At 49.9% G+C, this 20,537-nt stretch overlaps 1 protein-coding gene across 3 annotated transcripts in view; it reads left to right on the top strand.

Annotated features, from left to right (window-relative positions):
• Positions 1-20,301, top strand: part of LOC122382873 (adenylate cyclase type 9-like) — a 37,673-nt gene extending 17,372 nt beyond the window's left edge. For all 3 annotated transcript variants that reach the window (XM_043368743.1, XM_043368741.1, XM_043368742.1), the window contains 5 exons: positions 8,652-8,848; positions 12,871-12,958; positions 14,199-14,284; positions 16,577-16,679; positions 17,177-20,301. In XM_043368743.1, the coding sequence (XP_043224678.1) occupies positions 8,652-8,848; positions 12,871-12,958; positions 14,199-14,284; positions 16,577-16,679; positions 17,177-18,840 (2,138 nt within the window). In that variant the 3' untranslated portion in view covers positions 18,841-20,301. The remainder of the gene's footprint in view (positions 1-8,651; positions 8,849-12,870; positions 12,959-14,198; positions 14,285-16,576; positions 16,680-17,176) is intronic.
• Positions 20,302-20,537: the final 236 nt, after the last annotated feature.

Here is a 20,537-nt window from a genome sequence, read left to right on the forward strand (position 1 = left end):
TCAATGCATGGATATTTGTCTAGTGTACACACAGACACCAAAACCTTAGATTTTTGGCCGATTCTTATATGCTTACCTAAATGGCATGAGAAATGTGTCAACGAACTTTTGAGACACCCTGTACATTGTGTCTGACTTTGAGCTCAGACAGCGGACGTTTATTTAATCTCATGCTCATTGACGTTTAGCTTATTATTGAGGTAGAAGGATCCGCTCCTAAAATATCTGGATAGGTGCTTTTACAATTGTTTCTCCTATAAAAACAGCACTAATGCAGAGACAATTAAAATGATGATGATGATGTTTATGATTCATGGGTATCCAAACGTCTATGCTTATGGCGTCCACATGCAGAAGTAAATCCGAGTGTTTTTTTTTTAACTTGCTACCTTAGTTGTTACCTACCGCTTCTGATATCCAATGCACGTTGATCGTGATAAAAATCTAACAAGATACGTCCATGGAAATATTAAATGTGACTACGTAACGCGCATGTTTGTGGATTCACCTATTTCGTACAGTATCAACCTCATCAGCTGGATTGAGATCCTCGTTATCAACATTAACCTGCCTTTAGCGACTAAAAAGAATGCATTATAACTACGAGCATGATACCTTGGGAGAATCCATTGTTCCATGTTTTTCGTCGTAATAGTTTTCCTTTATCGTTGCTGTGGGATGGCCAAACCAAATAGAGTTCTGAGCCTGGCTGAGCGGGATTGGATAAGTTTATTCTCACTCGATTTGGTTCGAAGCTCACCCGATGACCTGTCTCTACCGAACCGTGCGGTGAGGTCAGCTCGTATTCTCATTAGGCCGCGGGCTCTGTACCGTCTGCCACACACCTGTCTGCAGCGCAGACGGTGCATTCACGACAAAGCTCTTCTCATGTTCAGTGTATCGCTAAGCAGCGTCTCTATTCCATGCTTTTAAATTTAATGTAACATTGCACTGATGCAGATTAATATGTGTTGTTCCTTTTAGTAATACGGTTATTTATGCATGACCGAGCATGGCAGAGAATGCGTAAATAAATCAACAGAAACGTTCATGTAATATTTTTCGGGAAGCTATTTTGTTTTTCGACAAAAGGGGCGATCCAACGGCAAGAAGAGTGTCCACACAAAAGATAATTGCCTGAGTTACATCTCAGGAACCTCCCATTACTCCTAATCACATCGCTATCTCGATGGTGTCCAAACATCACCAAAAACCAGTCGCGCGGTGAGTGTACTCGTGCATACAGCAATAACTTTTATCTTGCAATCACATGTGTTTACAAGATCTGCTCAAGCATCTTCTGCCGTGGCCATGTGGTGGTCAGCAATGTTTGGTGTTCGTGTACTGAGTTCAAAGGACGTTTAGTAGATGTCATAAACTTGGATTAATAAGGTACAAGTGTAGAGCTAGCAGCGTTTGGGGAATGTTAGATTAATAACGCCTCCAGTCCTAAAAAAAAAAAAACATAATGAAAACCATTCAAAGGGTGCGCGTCAGTATGTCGCTTTCACAGCTCCCCAGATTTTGGAGCGGATTCAGCCGAGGATAATCCGAATAAGTTGACAGCCGCTGCCAGTCGGAATGCAAGCCTGCAGTGTCCAGATTAGTTAAGTATAGCTGCGCTGTAGTATGATCACAATGCGATTCTCCGAAAAGAAATGCGTTGCCTTCCCACATCACCGTCATGATGCTGAGGTATAGTTGCAATGTAATCACACTCGCATAACCTGCATAAGTGCATGGTGGTCTGCCTATGATAACACACGTAACCGATGCTCTAAATGCATGACATCATACCATCGGTTATATCGGGACAGGTAGAATGAGAGAGCGATGAGTTCATCAGAGTGCACTGCCGTTCAGGACGGACTCCTTATCGCGGCAGCCGATGCACTCAAAGTCTCAAGGGTGTTGACGGATCGTGCTGTCCGTGGCCCCCCGGTGACCCTCCCATGCGCCTCTGATGCAACGCCCCGTTTACAGGGCTTTTGGGGCTAATAATAGCTACATTGAGTGTGGATGGCCCGTAACGAAAACATAAACAAACAGGGAGAAGGCGGACCTGGGGAGGGCGCAGACGGAGAGGTGCAGAGCAGGTGAGAGGACCGGGAGCGAGCTCCCCGGGACTGCGCTTCCGACCTCCCGGTGCTGGGCAGAGTGAACAGTAGCACTAGCCCACAGCCACCGATGCAAGGCTATCGCCTCTGCCTTCTGCCATCCGTGAAAAACCAGCTACTTGAACCCTATTCCTGGCGGGGGAGGGGGCCTCAGGAGCCCCCCCCCCCCCTGAGGTTTTTTGGTTATTTCTCCCAAACGCGTTGAGCTAGGAAGCTCAAATTTTCTGACTTTTCCTAAAAGGCTTCTACGCAACATGTCTGAAAATTTTGAGTTGATCTGACCTCAGGTCAGGTCACCAGAGGCGGTTTGGTGACCCTACCTCAGAAAAGTTTGCAATCACGCCAGAGCTAGAGTTTTTGACCGATCAATTTCTTCTCTTCAGGCTTTAGTTAGGGTACCAGTATGTGCAATTTGTATATCTCGGAATTTTGATATCGGTGACCTAAGGTCAGGTCAGTTTCGCGACCTCCCCATTATAAGTCAATGGGGGAAAAATCAACTCCCTGTTTTTACCACTAAAACGGGTCGGAATGGCCCCATATACCATACATGACTTCATATACGATCAACCTTCACTACCTTGAGGTCTGTTTTGCTGTTGGGCAGCTGTGAGGTCATGTGACGTCATCAAAGGTCACCAAAGGTTTTTGGCCAATAACTCCGTACAGGAACAAGATACAGACGCGTGGATGGTCTCATTGTGTTCAGCTCGTCAAGACGCATCGAATGATATACATGATGACCTCGAGGTCACGTGACCTGAGGTCAACCTTTGACCTTGACCTTGCGAGGTCAACATATATATCATTCGATGCGGATTGACGAGAGGATCACGATGATGCCCTTAGTTTGTTCCTATCTTGACTAATTCGAAAGTTATTCGAGAAAAACTCTCTCCATATCTAGCGCCGCCATTTTGACTTTTTCGACCCCTGTGACGTCATCTTTGACCTGACCTGAAAATGACCTTAGTAAAAATTGTAGATCTTGACCGTGCGTATCCGATGCCGTTTACCGTTTGTCGCTATCTTGCTTCGTTCTCGAGATCTCAGGGGGGGGGGCCGAATCGGCCCCCCCCCCCCCGCCAGTTTCTGGTCCCGGCGGAGCCCGCCAGGAATAGGGTGAAAATCAACAACTATTTAACCACATTTCAGTTATCGCCTCTGCCTTCTGCCATGCGTGGAAAACCCGCAATTACGACATAAACCTCTAGCGGAAACTGCACGGACTTGCACCCATTCAAGCACTGCAGGCCGTTGGCTGCACTGCTTTGCCTGGGCTGCTGGCATCCATGAGCCATAACACAAAATCTCATCAGAGCTGCTCCCAGAGAAGGGAAACCTCTCTCCCATGGTGGGAGCTCAGCTCGGAGGAAGGCCTCTCTCCCATGGTGGGGTCTCAGCTCGGAGCGAGGCCTCCCTCCCAGAGGTGCTAGCTCGGCTCGGAGACCGCGCGTGTCGTGTCCGGGTGGCACCGTTTCCGCCGGCGCCGGCCGGGGGTAGACGGATGTGTCTGAGCACACGGCGGGCTCTGCTGCCGGGCCCGGTGTCTACCGGGCGCCCTTGACTGGGGATGAGCCGCCGCCGGGGGGCCGAGACGGGCCGGGTACGCTGGCCCCGGCACCCGGCCACGGTCACCCGGGTCACTGCGGCACGGAGGGGGAGAGCTAGCAGTCCCCGCCCGTACCCTCGGGACAGAGGCGCACTACAGTCCCGGTCCGTAACCGTGGGACAGAGATCGTAACCGTAACCGCGCACGTAACCGCGTCCGTAACCGCGCACAGCAGTCCGTGCCCGTACCCGTTAGTCAGAGTCGCCGGCCGGCCGCCCCCAAGTCGCGAACACCGCTTCAGATCTGCGCTTACCCGGAGTTGCCGGGGAAGTGCGTGGATGCACTGAAGTTTGAACGGATTGCTTATGGAGACCGATCGATATTTGTGCATGCTGCCTATCCGCACTGGCCCATACCAAAGGAAGGGTTGAATAAAAGTTAAAGAGCTTACAAGCTCATTGGTTTGAGAGCACCCGTTAACTCACGGTGTGGGTCTCAGCGAGCTTCGCCGTCGCGTTGTGTAGGGCCTTTTTGGCCACACTCGTTTATTTTAAAAAAAAGAGAGAAGAAAAACTAAGGAAGCTAGAAAGGCAGAAAAAGGAATAACAGCCTTCAATAAGAACAATTCATCGTTTGCTCACGTGAACGGTAAAGTCACTCGAGTTTATCAAAGTTCAAAGGTAATTTTTTCCGTCTACTTTTCATTACTTTGACATTTTCACCTATCGGGGCATAACTCGTGAACCGAAAAGCTTCAGTGTCTTGGATTCGATAGCTTTTCAAGGTTTTTTTGCCAACATGTCCTCCACTTTGACCTCAGGTCAACAGTTTGGCCCACACAGGGCGAACACCACAAAAATAGTCAGATTTGGCCGAAACGAGGTTTTGTGCGTAACTTCAATGTAAATCAGCATATGACATTTATTTCCCCACCATTGATGGTTCCCTAATCAAAACGCGTCAAATGAAGAACTTAACTTTGACTTGGGTGAACTTGACAATTTGACCTCATGTCAAGATTATGGCTTGACCGGAAAAGGTCATGCAGATGCTACATATCAATCGAGCGATGTTGGTGAGCGTAACACATTCCATAGTACTTTCATTGCCCTACTATATCAGTATCAAAGGTTATGTCGAAAAGCCGCTGGTGACCTTTTATGACCTCTGACTTTTTTGAGTGACTGCTGGCCATCAGCTGCTCTCTGTCCATTGCATATGGGTAGAGATGTCATGATTCTGAATATATCTTACATTATTAATCTTTTTGTTTAGAAATCGGCCCGAATAGCGGTTGAAAATGCCCAGCCAGATTCTTCAAAATATTAGTGACTGATTGTGCATTCCAAATTGTTTTGAAAATAAGCTTCAACGAAAAGCAATGATTGCATAGAAATATAAGTTAAGCACCAAATAGAATCCAGACTATGACTAGATGCTCTGCACTCTGCAGGTAAGATGTTAACCTATTTAGAGCCGGTTGGTTTCATCAACTTTTTTCTAAATACATACGAAATATGAACGTAATTTTTAACCTAACGATAAATAGACTACGCAAATAAATAAACTTTATTAAATACAGCGGGCTCATATTCCTGGGAGTGCTCCATATGTGAGTAGCGTGTCACTTGTTAAGGCTAACGAGGTCAACAGAGCTACTAAATATTTAATATTTGTGGATTGCAAAATGGTCTTGTGGCCAGACACAGCAGCATCAAGCGTGCCACTCTACAGCGAAAGTGTTCTGGGAAGTACACTCATTAGTGGTCAGTGAAAATGTTCATGAATAATCCGGCGTGACTTGACTATAATAGCTCTGGAACGTCCCAAGCAGGCGTCGAAACTCAAGCACTTTGGTCTGCCATGCATAAAGAGGCGTCTAGACAAAATAATGTTGAAAAATGAAATACAAGAGATGGAACGGCTCTCCACTTCCAGGCTACATGTGTCATTGTGACACGTTCATACATTCTGAGAGACAGTTTACTCGTGTCATGATGTAACTGAGGAAGGGGGTGATTCCCCTGACATTTGACAGTTTCGTTATTGCTTGGAACGCTTCACAAATAGAGAGACCATATTCGGTGTTCCAGAGCTTGGATTCGATTTGGTACCACCAACCGCATTTCCACAGGAGTTCAGGTCGTTTTTTAAGTGTGACTTTTTCATGTTCAATCGTTTAACTCATGCATGCTTTCATCAATTAATTAATCAATTTTGATTGGTTGATTCATTCATTCATTGTATTGTTCCGCTCATTCATTCATTCACTTTCCATTTATCCATTCCTTCATTCATTCATTCATTCATTCATTCATTCATTCATTCATTCATTCATTCATTCATTCATTCATTCATTCATTCATTCATTCATTCATTCATTCATTCAGTTCGTTATTTATTTATAATTTTATTTATGCATTCATAAGTTGGCTCGCTTTGTTTGTAAACACTTAGTTCGCTTACCCCGCGCCCCGTTGGGCTCTGCCGAGCAACGCGCCCCGTTGGGGGGGGGGGCAATTTGCCCCCCCCTAAGATCTCGAGAACCACGCAACCTAGCGACAAGCGGCAAACGGCGTTGGATAGCCCTATCAGGGAACTACCTTGTGACCCAATTTTATTGACCTAGGTCAAACCGATGACGTCACAGGTCAGGTCAAAGGTCGAATTTTCACCGTTTACAGGCATTTCAAGAAATGCGTTGTACAATCGAGTAAAATGCATTTCATTGAAAATCATCGATGGGGAAATGTTCTTCAAACACATATTTTGCTATTTGAGGTCACTGATACCAGGTCAGGTCACAGAGGTCAGGTCACTGGGGGGTCACAATATGAAAGTGTCGTGTGATACATGTTTTATGGTCCATTTTACATGACAAATGCGATTATGTGGGTCAGGCAGACTTTTGGGCCAGCTTAGGTCACGTTTTGGCCAAGGTCAAGTCAAGGTCAGGTCAAGGTCAGGTCAAGGTCAGGTCAAGGTCAGGTCAAATAAGTTCAAATTTCAAAGTTGATATTTTTGCATAAAATGGGTATCGATTCGATGCAGCTCGTCACGGGGAGTTCAATGGTGGTCTTTGTTTTGCCCTACGTGGTCTAGAATCGCGAAAAATCGAGTTCAAAAATTTGACGTCATCATTTTTGAACAGTTTTTTCGCTATAACTTGGCCAAAAAACGAGATATCGATATGAAATTTGGTATGTATATAGAAAAGCACAGGGACTATCATATATATTCCGGTTTTTTCGAAATTCGGGAAAATTTTTGGATTTTTTTTAGTTTTTCTAAAAAAAATCATTTTTTTTTATTTTTGGGGGTCAAAAACCCAAAATTTTGGAAATCCGAGATAGCAGCGTTGTAGCGCCGCTTTTTGTCTACTAGACCATATAAAGAACTTTGAAATTGCTTGGTAACTGTAAATTTGGTGAGCGTTTCAAGATTGCATGTTTTTTTGCTCATTTTTGCTCGAACATGACCTCAGTTTGACCTCAATAACTCCTGACCTAAGGTGACCTAAGACTTGAAACTGGGTGTGAAGGTGTCAAATTGATGCCCGGGAAGGTACTAAAAATTTGGGCGCCGCCGTTGTCTTGCCATTCAGGAAAAACCACAGGGGGGGGGGGCAAAATGCCCCCCCCCAACGGGGCGAGGGTTACATTATTTCTGAAATGTATGCACTGTTATTTATTATTCATTCATACACCTGTTCATTGATTTGTACATATACATCGTCAGAGGGTATATTGCAACAGGTATCCGCCATGCCTTACTGACGGAACAATGCATTTAATAAATATGTCAAAAAGCGATTAGCGATGCAGGTACAGCACAGATTTAGTTGAACAACGTAACGTCCAGTGGTTTGTAACGTCCAATGGCTTTACATGTACGCGCATTTTGTGCAGTTATCTCAGCGATGAAATACTATTCCAGCTGTTCAAAAAATGACCTCTTAACCCTATTAGTGGCAGGCTCCTGGCTACCCCATATTAGTGGCAGGGGGGGGGGGGCTGTTTACGACCCCCCCTTGATATCTCGAGATCTAACCGGCCGATTTTCAAAATTCAAACGGCATTCGATTTGGCTCAACGAGATCTACATTTCTAAAAAAAAAATTAAAAAATGTCAATAGGGGGGTAGAGGGGGGTAAAAACGGGCAAATTGCAGATACATTTTAGACTGTTTATCACGGCCAGGTTTCTGAACCAATCTTAACGCAACTTTTGCCGATCGATAGATAATGAACCAGGAATTCACATGGATCCTAAAAATATGCATTTTCAAAAATCATAGGTGGATACAGATCATTGAGATTGGGGGTACACAAAAAGTATAGTAAATAAGGTTTTTGTTGGTACTGTTTCTAAAAAGGGTGGCAATGGTCTTGTTATGTTACAATTTTCTTATGAGAGAACGACTAAAATTGTATTGGTCATGCATAGGCGGTGTCAGGGCACCTATGTTGGGAGGTGAAAAATAACCCCCCTTTTTGGACGCCTGGATCCGCCTATTATAGCAAAAACGTGTCAAAAGAGGATGCACAATAACTTTGTATATGTTATCACATGATACCTTTCATTCACTGTTCGTAAAACTGGTGCAGCATCGTGATCTTCGCCACCCCCCCCCCCCTGCCACTAATAGGGTTAAAGCAATATTTCACTTACAGACGATAAAGAGGATTTTTTTAAAGACTTTTAGAGCTATTCTCTCAGTTGCTAATTAACTTCTTAGAACTTCTTAGCTGCTTTTAAAAATGTGGATTCCTTTCTGTTCCTTTATTTCTATATTACTGATATAAGCCTTTTTCAAGTTCGCCCACTACAAACTCCCGATCATAAGTGACTCCCCGAGCTATGGCATTGATATTTACAATGACAAATGGTAAACACATCTCTAAGCTAATCAGTTCCTTCGTACCTCGACTTCCTAATCATCAAATTCCCGCCCAGTGACACGCTGCGTTTCCATGTTCACAGGGCTGGAGACGTTTTTCATCGGGGGTCGCCGGTCGCCAGTGCGGACCGAGAGGCCGGCCGAGGGGGACGGGGAGGGGGAGGGGGAGGAGCCCGGCTCACCGCCCAGTCAGGAGCGGCGCGACTCCTCCTCCAGCCTCCTGCACAAGAAGGCGTGCTCCTTACCCAGCATCATCGAGCCCTCGGGCGCCTCCAAACAGGTCAGTCTCGGCGGCAGGGCCGAGGGTTCATGGGGTGGGCTGTGGGGCAGACTGCTGTGGGCGCTGTGGGGACTGTGAGGTCCTATTGCATGTCATGTCATGTAGTGGTGAGAGTACCTACTGCTAGTGTTTGTTTCAGTTTCGCTGTCTGAATTGCCTCTGTGGTGACATTGATGATACTTCACTTTATAAAGAATTTAAAAGAAGCGCACATTTTTGTTAGATTATCATATGATTTCAAACGAAAATAATCTCCAAACGACCCATTACTTTTCAGTAGCGTATTCAGAAACACGAATCAAGCCAAATTGAGTAATTATTCGCTCATGTAGTTTAAATTGGTTATTAAGATCCTCACTCGCCGTTCAGCGGAACTTCTATAAGCCACAGACAACGAACATCATAGTGGCATTCTAGACGATAGCGTGCATTGCAGCTCAAGAACTTCATAAAACATCGCTCTCCTGATGTGAATTGGATGTCTGTTTTCAGTGCAGTATTAGACCGATTTCTTGATAAATGCAACCTTCGGAGCATGCACGGACGCATTGTTCTGCAGGGTGCACTCCCCTCTCCTTTGCGTCATGTTGCACAGATGACGTCATCTTTGACGTCATCTCTGGTCAAAAGCGTCATCGGCTAGCGGTCGCAGTGATTGCAGTTGTCGTTTACGGTAACGGTTCTGGAGAATCCCCTCGGGTAAACGCCGGGAGAACGCCTCTGGAGTTGACATTCCGCAGCCTCTTTGCGGGCTGTGACGCTGCTGCACCGCAGGCATCGCAATGCCTTAGGAATGCAGGGGCAGACTGGTTACTGGCCGCCGTCAATGCCACGGAATATGCTGTTTGTATGGCTGGCCGGTCATCGTTGCAATGCCTTTTCTCCTTCAGCGTGGTCCATGATTATGTGCTAAGGACATGAACGAAGTGACCTATCGTAGCACTGAAACGAACAAGCCAAACAGTAAAGATTTTAATTGTTTGTATGAAATCATATCAGCAACGAACAATAATGCTCTCTAGACTGTCCTTGCATCGAACAAGACTTGACAATCGGCAAAAGGCACTGAGGCATAGCCATAGGCACGCCATGGCATATAGGCATGCCAGCGTATCGTATAGGCACCAGCGAAAGCACCTGACAAATTTAACACAATGGCACAGATTCACACGCACCAGTGCGTTGACCGTGTGGACCGTATTTGATGAATAACAGACCCTCGACTGGATTGGCGCTGCTGTTTTTTGTCAGTGACGTTTATTGTTTCTGTTGGAGAGAGGTCATTTACGTTCAATGGCCGACGGTCTGCGCTCGTTTCCGTTTGTACCGAGGTCACAGATTTGTTTGGTTTGATTTGACGTCACCGGCTTTTGTGCGCTGGTTCTCCAAAGCATGATACGCTAAATTAAGTATGATGCTTTTGGTGCCCACTGCCCATCAATATATTCGAGGTAGATACGGTTATTTCCTAAATGAACTCACTTCCTGGTTCTCCGTTAATTAATATCTTCACACAAATTTAACAAATTGCACTGGCTGCACATGTGCAGTAAATGGTTGATATCACCTGTCACCAAGGCCTTGCATGCTGCGTTTTATTACTCCTGGTCATGATTTATGGCGAAATACCCAACTTGAAAGTGGATTAATTAATAGGACATTCAGTCAGGCTGTGTTACGCCAGGAAAACGTCTTCACCCGTAGCTGATTTTTTATTTATGCAATGGTGCTGATACCATTGATCAGAGTTGTTTTTACCGAAATTAAACCTAAGAAAACTGACCTAAATGCGATTTCAGCTGACATTGGTGACAACTATACCGCAGTTGTCACCAGTTTCATTTACGTTCAATTGGAGCTGGGTAAATGCCTGGGTAGAAATCCCGTCCGGGGCCGGGGCTAAAAATTTAGGTACGCTTCACGGTATGCATCATACTCAACGACGAATAAAGCTATAAGAGTGCGAAGGTTTCACAGTATGATGATACGGGAGGGATCCCAACCTACGAACCCACGTCGATCATGTCTTAGAATCTGAGGCGCGTTCAAACGAAGCTCCTTTTTAGATGGTCGAACTAACAGTGCTTGCAACAGTTTACAAGTATGTCATAGTTTATAGGTACAACTGTTATGCTGGCAGGGATAGTGCAAAAATTCACATATTTGTAGTTTTGTTTTGAGTCTGACGCGGCTGCAGTGACTCCTTGCCTACAGTGTGCACCGTTGCCGTCTTATCTGTTATATCGAACTGGGGACATAGTTTTTTCAGTACACATATACCGTTAGCCGCTGGAAGTGTTGACATTCACAAATGACGAGTTCTGCCTAAGGACAGGAAGAAATGTGGCGCTATTATTAGTGGATGTCTGGAGGGAAATAAAGGACAGCAAAGAGTTGCTCACCCATGCACATTGCACACGAAAGGAAATGCTGAATACGATTACGTTCACTCACGCAGAAAGTGTACCTACATATACCCGTATAAATAATCTATGCATCGTGCATCGTGCTATGAGAAGCTTATGCATATTCATCCTGCAGATTCATCCTACACTCATTCGTCGGATGAGGTAATGTTTATACTTTATTGTTATCTCATTTTTATTTACGTCTCTTTCCTCCCCGGACACTTTTTAGCACATTCATGAGTAGGTTTTGGTGCGATTTATTGTAAATTCATCTGATGTGCCAGTATGCTGGCATATTTCTCCATTGTGCCGGAATGTTTCTCTGCGGTGCTGACATGTTTCTCCGGAAATGCCTTGGTGTTCCCCTATGTGATGAAGCCTCCCAAGGGACCGGCGCAGACGTCGTAACTATATGCACGGGAAGCCTCTGACGTCTATCGACCGGCTATCCGGTCACTCGATGACATGACGCGCCGGCGGCGGGGCCGGTGGTTTTTCCGCTGTGCGCGGACGATACGGCGGCATACTTCAGGGTCGCGCCGTCGCCCCTCCCTCCGAGCAGCGGCAGTGTGGTCGGTCCGTCCACGTGCCGGCGACGCACGTGGACCGGGGTATCTAGGTGGTGCTCGTCTTGTCTCAGTGAGTGTTTGGTTTCAGGCGTCGATGATATACTCGTAGATGTCTGAAAGTGGACGGGGAAGGCCGTAAACTGTCTTTAGGCTGGCGGAGATCGGCGAGATTATCTGAAGCTGTGGATTGACGGTGGACTGAAGCGAATGGATTGCCTGTGGACAGTGGCCGCTATAGTACTCTACAGTCTACACTCTGGGCATCCACTGACCCTGATGGGTACACGTTGGTCACCACATACATAGGCCCACTAGGTATTTCTTCCCGTTCCTACCGATGCTACGCATACGTATGGTCAAATCTTCAATCGGCCAAACAGCTCCCGTATATTTTCAGTAATGAACAGACATTATTTAGGTGTCGACGCCTTTACCCGGTCTCAGCAGCAGTCTTCGTTGTCTCTCTGCTATTCCGTCTCGAAGACATGTAAAAGTGGCGAAGAGCGCAATCCATAGGTGTTCCATTCGGGGCTCCGTCAGAGGTCCATAGGTAGGTACACATTGCAGCCGCTGCTGCCTGCTCCCTTAGCCGTGGAAGACAGGATACTACCAGCAGCACCAAACCACGCCAAGTTTCCTCTCTTTTTTCTTATACCCGCGGTAAATGACGATGTGGTAAAAGCTTCCACAAAAAGCCGAGACAAAAACTGTGTGACGTCAAACAGTAAAGTGATGTAAGTTGTGTCAATACCGCTATCCTGTCTCAGAAGTCTTTTTTACGCTGTTGGGTCTAAATTGTCCGAAGACGAGAGGGACCTCGTTTACAAAACGCCGCCGACCGCGCTATCGTGTTTCACGCTCAGTTTAACGTAATCCATTCTGTTGGCTCAGTTTTGTTCCGCCCGTTTCCGTGGATTTCTTCATCTTGATGAAAGCTGTGTTTCTAAACGCTAGTTTAGTCATAACCCTTATCTCGAATGTGACGCATCCTATCGATAAATAAACGGTTCTCTGTGTTCTAACGTTTGCCTTTTTCTGCTTCCAGCCTGGTTCTCCGGAGCTGACGTCTACGCTGGACCGGCGAGGACGGCGGCCTCGTCTGCGGACAATCCGCACCGATACCGACCTCCGAGGTCAGCTCACGGCCTCGGGTCACGACCTCGGGTCACGACCTCGGGTCACGACCTCGGGTCACGACCTCGGGTCACGACCTCAGGTCACACCTTCGGGCGGGTCAGCCGTGGGCTACATCCGCTAGCCGCAGGGTGTTTGCTGGACTTAATTTCACAGTTGTAAAATATCTCATCTTATGCATACATAAATAAACATAAATATCTCACAGTTGTAAACGATCTGTTTCAATATAACTGTGTTTTGTTTTAGGTAGATACAATTTTCATGTTATGACACGCTAACCAGGGCATCTGGCTAAAACAAAACGGGGAGGTTTCAAAGACGGACATCGCCGCTGACCTTTCAACCTGACCCCGCCCCCTGTGACCCTGGTCTGACCGGCCTGGAGCAACTGACCCTCTCTGACCGCTTCAGCCTGACCCTGCCTCCTGACCCTGTCACCCTGCCTCCTGTGACCTGTCCCTTCTGCCCGGGGGCAGTTTACCCACGTCGCTAACTAACCTGACCCTGCCTCCTATGACCCTGGCCCTACTGCCCTGGAGCCGGCGGCCCGCTCCGTCGGAGCCGTCGCGCCGCCGCCGGGCTGACCTTGGGCCGACCATTGCCCCGAGCCGGGCCAGGGCCGATCGTTACCGGCAGTTGGCTGCGCCGCGCTAAATCGGGCGCCCGTGAAACCGGCCGCCAGATTTGTCGGGCCGGCCGGCCGAAGCCTTACGCGACACACAACACGGCCCCGGGGTCGGTTTTTGTCCGTGTGCCAGGGCTCGGACTCGCGGCCGGTGCGTGCTGGTGCGGCACTGCCGGCAGCCCACCCCCGCCGGCCGCCGCCGGGAATCGATGGGCCTGGTTGCGGAAATGGGGCCTTGGGGCGGCGGCGGCGGCGGTGGTGGCTGGGGGCGGGGCTCAAAGGGGAGACGGTGCTGCACTTGGGATTCAGAGGCCCGTGACAGACTGCTGTTAGTGCCTTTATTTTCTTCATTCAGCACAGTCAATTCAAAAGCGATTGGTGTATTGTTATTCAAAATGTTATTTTTATTTGTTGTTTTCTGACCGTTTGAACTTTCCCGAGCTCATGTCTTCACACGTGTCTTCACTAAATTTCAGCCTTGCGAAAACCTCGCGCTGTTTCAACCCCACGACCCAGGCCTGTTACGTTGTGATCTGCCGTGCCCTTGACCGGAGGTGGGGACGTCTTGTTTCGCCGTGTCCTTGACCCAAGTCGGTTATGCGTGTTCACAGGTCGACTGTGCGGAACGACGCGGACGCGGTTAACAAGCGGCAACTTTTGGCTTCACTCGCTGCCCGAGGAGCAGCATCCGCCGCACGTGAGTTGGGGGCCTCACCTCACTGACCGAACAGTGACCGTGAAACATATGAAGCATTATTCTCCCCCCCCCCCAAAAAAAAAAGACGTTCAAATCTTCTTACGAGGGTAGAGTTTCTTCATTTGGTTACCTGCCTGATTATTGTGAATGTGAAGAAACGGCGTTTCAGAATATATGTACGTCATTGGAGGTTCTTTTTCGTATATCGTCAACAAACATTCCTTACTCGTCCCTCGTGGGCCACGTGCGCATACTGCAAGTACATAGGTCCAATTTTCGTTGCTACCAAATAGTTACAGGTTCAGCAGAGGTCGGACATCTGGGGACTCACCGGACTCTAGGCTATCGGCACAAGTCGTTACGAGAAGGCCCCTTGGGGCGAGACTGTCTCTTGTAGGGGGATGACTGTGGGGACGATGATTGGATGATAATGGGATGGTGATAGTGGGATGATGATGATTCTGGAATGATGGGATGATGAGAACGAGAATGGGGAGGACGGAAAGGACAGCGTTTGACATAATTAGGATGGGATGGACTACAATAGTTGGCTCATTCCTGAGAGGGGAGAGATTACTTATAAGGACAACATAATCACTCCTCGAACCGACAAACACGAAAACCTGTACTGTGACACGATATCGATACCACCACTCACTTTACGGGATGCCCGATGCATGAACGGAGCAGGAGGGAGTCTATTGAGCTTTTCGGGACGGAGACGGTCAACAGAAGTGTCTGGATATCATCAACATGTAATGCATTAGATGCATAGTGAACGCGCCCTGTGCTTTCAATATTCATTAGCTGGACATCTATTTACATATTTTATGGGGCTTACCAAGAGGTCGTAGAATAATCGAGCCTAACGTTTTAAACATTGTGCTCGTCCAACAAGAAGCGCCATATGTCAGGCCTGATTGTCGGATAGTGGCACGGTGCGGGTCGACCTTATCTGAGTCGAGTTAGGGTCCAACCAGGAGGACCCTACTCCGCTGAGAGGGTGTGTCCCTGTCCGGGGCCGACTCTGTCAGTCGGGGAGGGGTCGGTGTACCTCAGTGGCGACTTATCTGAGCCGGGGCCGCGTCGGTAGGCGGCCCGGTCCGGCGCTAACTACACAGCTAGGTAATTGGCCGCGCGGCGTCCGACGGAGCCCATGGGAGCGGACCCATCTCCTGATTACACGCCATCGGCTCGGCTCGGCGAGTTGCAGCCCCCAGTCGGCCGGCGCCCCGTCCGGAAAACACGGGGTTTCTCCCCCTCCCCCGGTACTGCGGGGCGTACCGGGGTACTGTGGGGCGTACCCTCACTGGACCACTGACGGGCGATAGTGCAGGAGCCCACAGGGCACATTAATTAGAATTACGTCAACACCCGGGGTAGCACTAGCTACCGGTGCAATGGAAATCCCATTTGCGGATAGGGGAGGTGGTAGATATGCGAAGGAGATACCCGGTACTGTGCCTTTATAACGAGCCCTTCCATTGAAGTTAGAAGAGCTTGGGAAACTTTACGCCTAACCAGTGACCACACAGAGACATTCTGAGTATGATTCAAAAAGAAAAAATACAGATTACCGTTGGGCTAACACTGCACACCCTTTCTTCTTAGCGAAAATAAACCCTTTTCGACGAATTCCCCGCTTAGGATACGACAAAAGGCGAAAGCCTTTTAGGCAACAGCCTTTTAGGTTACTGGTTCTTATCAATTGACTGTTATGGGCATTGCTGAATAAATCTAGGTGACATTCGATCTCTTCTGATATGGCCCCAAGCCCTGAGTTCGAGAACCCGTCTGTCTTTCAGTGAAGTCTCAAGTCCGATTACCATTGAGTAGTGTCATCCTGGGGTCGGCTGACGCACCCGCGAGCACACCCCAATTTCTGCAGAAGGCTGACTCAGAAATGGGTGTGTGTAGACCGGGAGCCGATTTCGGGAATCCGCTCCGCCCCTGTCGTTAGCTGTAAAGCTACACAATTAGCACATCCCAAAAGCGGATTAGCCGAGACGCCGTGGGTGCGTCGCAATGCACGTGTCAGCGCCCGTCTCTGGGAGGATTTACCAGGGTCTTGTTTGTGCATTTTTCTTAATTACCCCGCAAAGCTCCTTGTTTGTGAGTGGGTGTGTATAATGTGAGAATTGTATATATTTCTGGTATGAGTGATTCATCTATTCGTTCGTGTTGCATCTGAACTTTATTTTGTCGACGTTCCTAGCGACGATGAACAAACTGCTCGGAAAAAGACTTTCCTCTAATGAAACGGTCTCACATCCTCTGTCGTTTCTTTCACAGATCACAGAGCTGAACGGAACGAAGCCCGGCGACCTGCCTTCCCACCGAGTAGCAAACTTCAACATCTCCAGCCAGTCCTCAATGCTGGATCCCTCCGCCACAGGTAACTACCTCACAGCACGGAAATCCAAAACGGTGCAAACGGGCTAACCACTGATACTGTGATAAAATGAACGGCTAAAGGGCCTGAAGCTCCAGTGATTCACCTCGGTTTAGCGACTGACGGACTTCTTCCAGTACCTCAGGGCCATTACCATCAAATGACATGTAAACTGACCTCCGCTCTGTGTGTTTATTTTAAAAGGCCGTCTCTCTGTACTGGTGTGACTGTGTGTCGTGCCAGCTTTCGACACCGGACCCGGCTCGACTGCCAGTCCCTGTTGTGACGATAGATGTCGCTGCTTGGACACTTGAGGGCCGTAATGTCGTGTTAGGTTTGTTGGACCATGTTGAACCAATGGAAGAACCATCAATCAGACCCTTGTAGAGCCTCCCCTGCGTCCCCCTTGTGTCCCTTGTGTCCCCCTGTGCCCCCTGAGTCTCCCCTCACCGTCACACCGTGTGAGACCTCTGCACTACTGACCCACTCTCCTTCCCCAGGCGTTCCGATACCCGGCGCCGGGGACGACGCCGACCTCCTCGGCGGCGACGGCGACCGGGCGCGGCGCGTCAGCCAGCAGCAGATGCAGCGCAAACTCAGCGACCTAGAGATGATCAAGTGCGTGCAGACCATCACCAGCAAGGCCAACTACTTCATCCATCCGCCCATCGACCGGCTGACGCTGTTCTTCGACAAGCCCGAGTACGAGCGGCTGTACCGGATGCAGCACGCGCGCCGGCACCACGGCGGCTCGGACACGCTCTCGCTGCCCAAGTACAACAGTCTGGTGGACACTCTGGTAGCCACAGCCGTGTTCGTGGTGCTGACCGCAGAGCTGTACGCCACATTCGAACCTAGCGTCGGCTGGGCAGTGTTCTCCGGTGTGGCGGCCCTGTGGCTGGTGCTCATACAGTGTATGATGTGGCTGCGGCTCACCTCGGACGTGCCACGCGAGCTGGACAAGATGCCGACGCGGTTCGAGCTCGTGTACACGTGGTACACGCGCTGGTACCCGTTTCACGCGGTGGGCGCGAGCCTAGTGAGTCTGCCGGTGGCAGCCGTGTTCGCGAACTGGTCGTGTGACGCGTTCGAGAGCGACTGCTCGCACGCCGACCTTTACTTTCTCATGTTCCTCGTGGGTCTAGTGCACTTCTGCAACTTCACGCAGCTCAACTGCTGGATGAAGAGCGGTCTGGCGACGCTGTTCGCGGCGGCGATGGCGGCCCTACTGTGCGGCGTGCCCTGCGACTGTCCGATGGAGCCGGTCGGGCCCGCGGAGCCGGACGGGGAGACGGGCGCCGAGGCGGAGGTCGAGCGCCGCCGCCTCGTGTTCTCGGCCTCGTTCATAGTCGGTATGGTCGTGGTAGTGGTGCTGATCTGGATTCTGAACCGCGAGTTCGAGATCAGCTACCGGCTGGGGTTCTGTGTGAGCCTGACGGCCGCCCACGACAAGGCTGAGGTGCAGCGACTGGAGGGACAGGCCGACTGGCTACTGCACCAGATCATACCCAGCCACGTGGCCGAAATCATCAAGGAGCAGGCCAAATACTCTGAGAACCATCGCGACGTGGCCGTCGTGTTCGCCAGCATCGTCAACTTCAACGACCTCTACGACGAGACGTACCACGACGGCCGAGAGTACATGCGCGTGCTGAACGAGATCATCAGTGACATGGACGACCTGCTGAAAAAGTACACCAGCGTCGAGAAGATCAAAACAATCGGCAGCACGTACATGGCCGCGTCGGGCCTGAACTCGAGTCAGCGCAACGAGGCGCAGCGGCCCGACCAGCACCTGGTCGAGCTGATGGAGTTTGCCATCGACCTGCAGCGCACCGTTGCCGCCTTCAACGAGACGCTGTTCGGCTTCACCATGGAGCTGAGGATCGGTTACAACATCGGCGACGTCACCTCGGGCGTCATCGGCACCACCAAGCTGTACTTTGACATCTGGGGTGACACGGTCAACATCGCCAGTCGCATGGACTCGACCGGTGTCACGGGCCGGATCCAGACCACACAGGCGTGTGCCCAGCTGCTCGAGCCCTACTTTGAGTTCGAGCGGCGCGGGGAAGTGTTCGTCAAGGGCAAGGACAACATGGTGACGTACTTCCTGGTGGGGAAGCGCGACAGTGCGCCCGCCGTCAGCAACACGGCCAGCTAGTGCGGCGCCGCGGGCCATACTAAGGGCAATATTTTTGTGATGTTCCATGTATTGTGTCGCATATCGCTGACGCAGACGGTCGCTCGCCGTCTTCATACGCCATACCACAATGAGTGCCGTCGTCGGCCGTCGTGTCTGGTCGGCGTCGGCGCCGACACGCGGTGAGCGTCGCCGTCGTCAGGTCGAGCCGAGAAGAGGTAGCTAGCCGAGTGTGCGCGCGTGCGTGGCCTATTTATACGCGGAGGAGCTGGCGCAGCTGGACGGGCGGCGCGCCGGTCGGCAGTTGGCCTGATGCATTCCTGTGGGCGGCGCGGCTGCGCTCCGCAGGCCTGTGCGCGGCACGTGCTGCGCCGGTCCGACCACGAGCTTTCTGGAGCTGCCTCAGCTCGGTGGCGGCGCGGCGGCCGCTCGGCCGGCGCACGGTGCGGCCGCTCCCACTCATGGAGCCCGTCCGGTCAGTAGGGGAGCCGCGCGCGCTCCGCCCACACCGTGGTGATCAGTCCAGTGACGTCACGCCAGTTGTTGCCGGCTGCGCCAATCAGGAGCCGCACACGGCGATCGGTGTCTTTGTTTGTGACATGTGCTGTACGTTTTCACTCGCTCGTTTTTGCAAATTGTTAAATGGCGTTACGTTTCACTGTGCTGATAATGAATGTTGGCAACTGATCAAAGGCGATATGGTAGCTGTTGCAATGTCGATTTTTTAATAGTTCAAATGATAATGGGAGTCATTCGGGTATATGATTACGCATGCCAGCTGATGACTGTAGCACTGAACGCCAGTGGGCCCAGTGATCAGCTCCTTATTAATTGTTGTGCTATAGTGTCCGCGTTGTTGTGTATTCTTTCATATGAAGACAATGTGACGGACGCGAAACTGGCTGCGTTTTAGCTGTTCCTGACATAACCATGCCTCATCGATTCGAGTCGATCTACCGTTCCGCCACTTCTGTAGGCCTTCTGAGCTCTGTATAGCGAAACTGTTCACTTCAATACTTCTACATGAACAAACACTTTGTGTTGAGCTGCAGCGTCTGACCGGTCACAGTGTGTGTCTGTAGGGGGGGGGGGGACCGCCGCTGCCCCGGCGTACTGGCAGGCGATGTGATATGCCCCGCGCTGCCTCGCACCCGCGCCTGTCTCGGCTTCCCTCGCCCTGTGCTGTTACAAGTGCCTCGCGTGTGCCCCCCGGGCGCCGGCGCGCTCCTCCCATCCGAGGACGTACGCAGCGAGTGTGCGTGTGTGTATGTGTGCACGTGAGTTCGTGTGTCGTGTCCACGACTGTTGGAGGTGCTGCCAGAGCTACTTACCGCGTGTGCCAAGGCTATGAAGCTATAATGTTATGCCAGCGTCGGAACTTGCATACCTAAATGTGGTAGGGTCCGGCGAAATCCACCCGTTTGTGCGGTGCCTTGTTGCTTGTATTCAGGCTGGATAATAAAGCCATACTGCTCCCACCCACAGCTGACTCTGGGGGCTGCGGCCCGAACGTATGTAGGTACTATGTTCTATATTTAGTCACCACGAGTATTCGCAAATGAGAAGTACCACTGCCACCCCTGAACCCACGTCGCTGAGCATACTTTGTAGGGCCATGTTCCGTGCTGTATGGACGGACGAAATGAAGGAATACCTCAGGTGGATCAGCTTATGAAATCGGGACGCATTCACAGCAGTACCTAGGTACTAAGCAGTTT

The sequence above is a fragment of the Amphibalanus amphitrite genome, unplaced genomic scaffold, assembly GCF_019059575.1.
Source record: "Amphibalanus amphitrite isolate SeventyFive unplaced genomic scaffold, NRLGWU_Aamphi_draft 000149F_arrow, whole genome shotgun sequence".
In the NCBI taxonomy this organism is placed as follows: domain Eukaryota; kingdom Metazoa; phylum Arthropoda; class Thecostraca; order Balanomorpha; family Balanidae; genus Amphibalanus; species Amphibalanus amphitrite.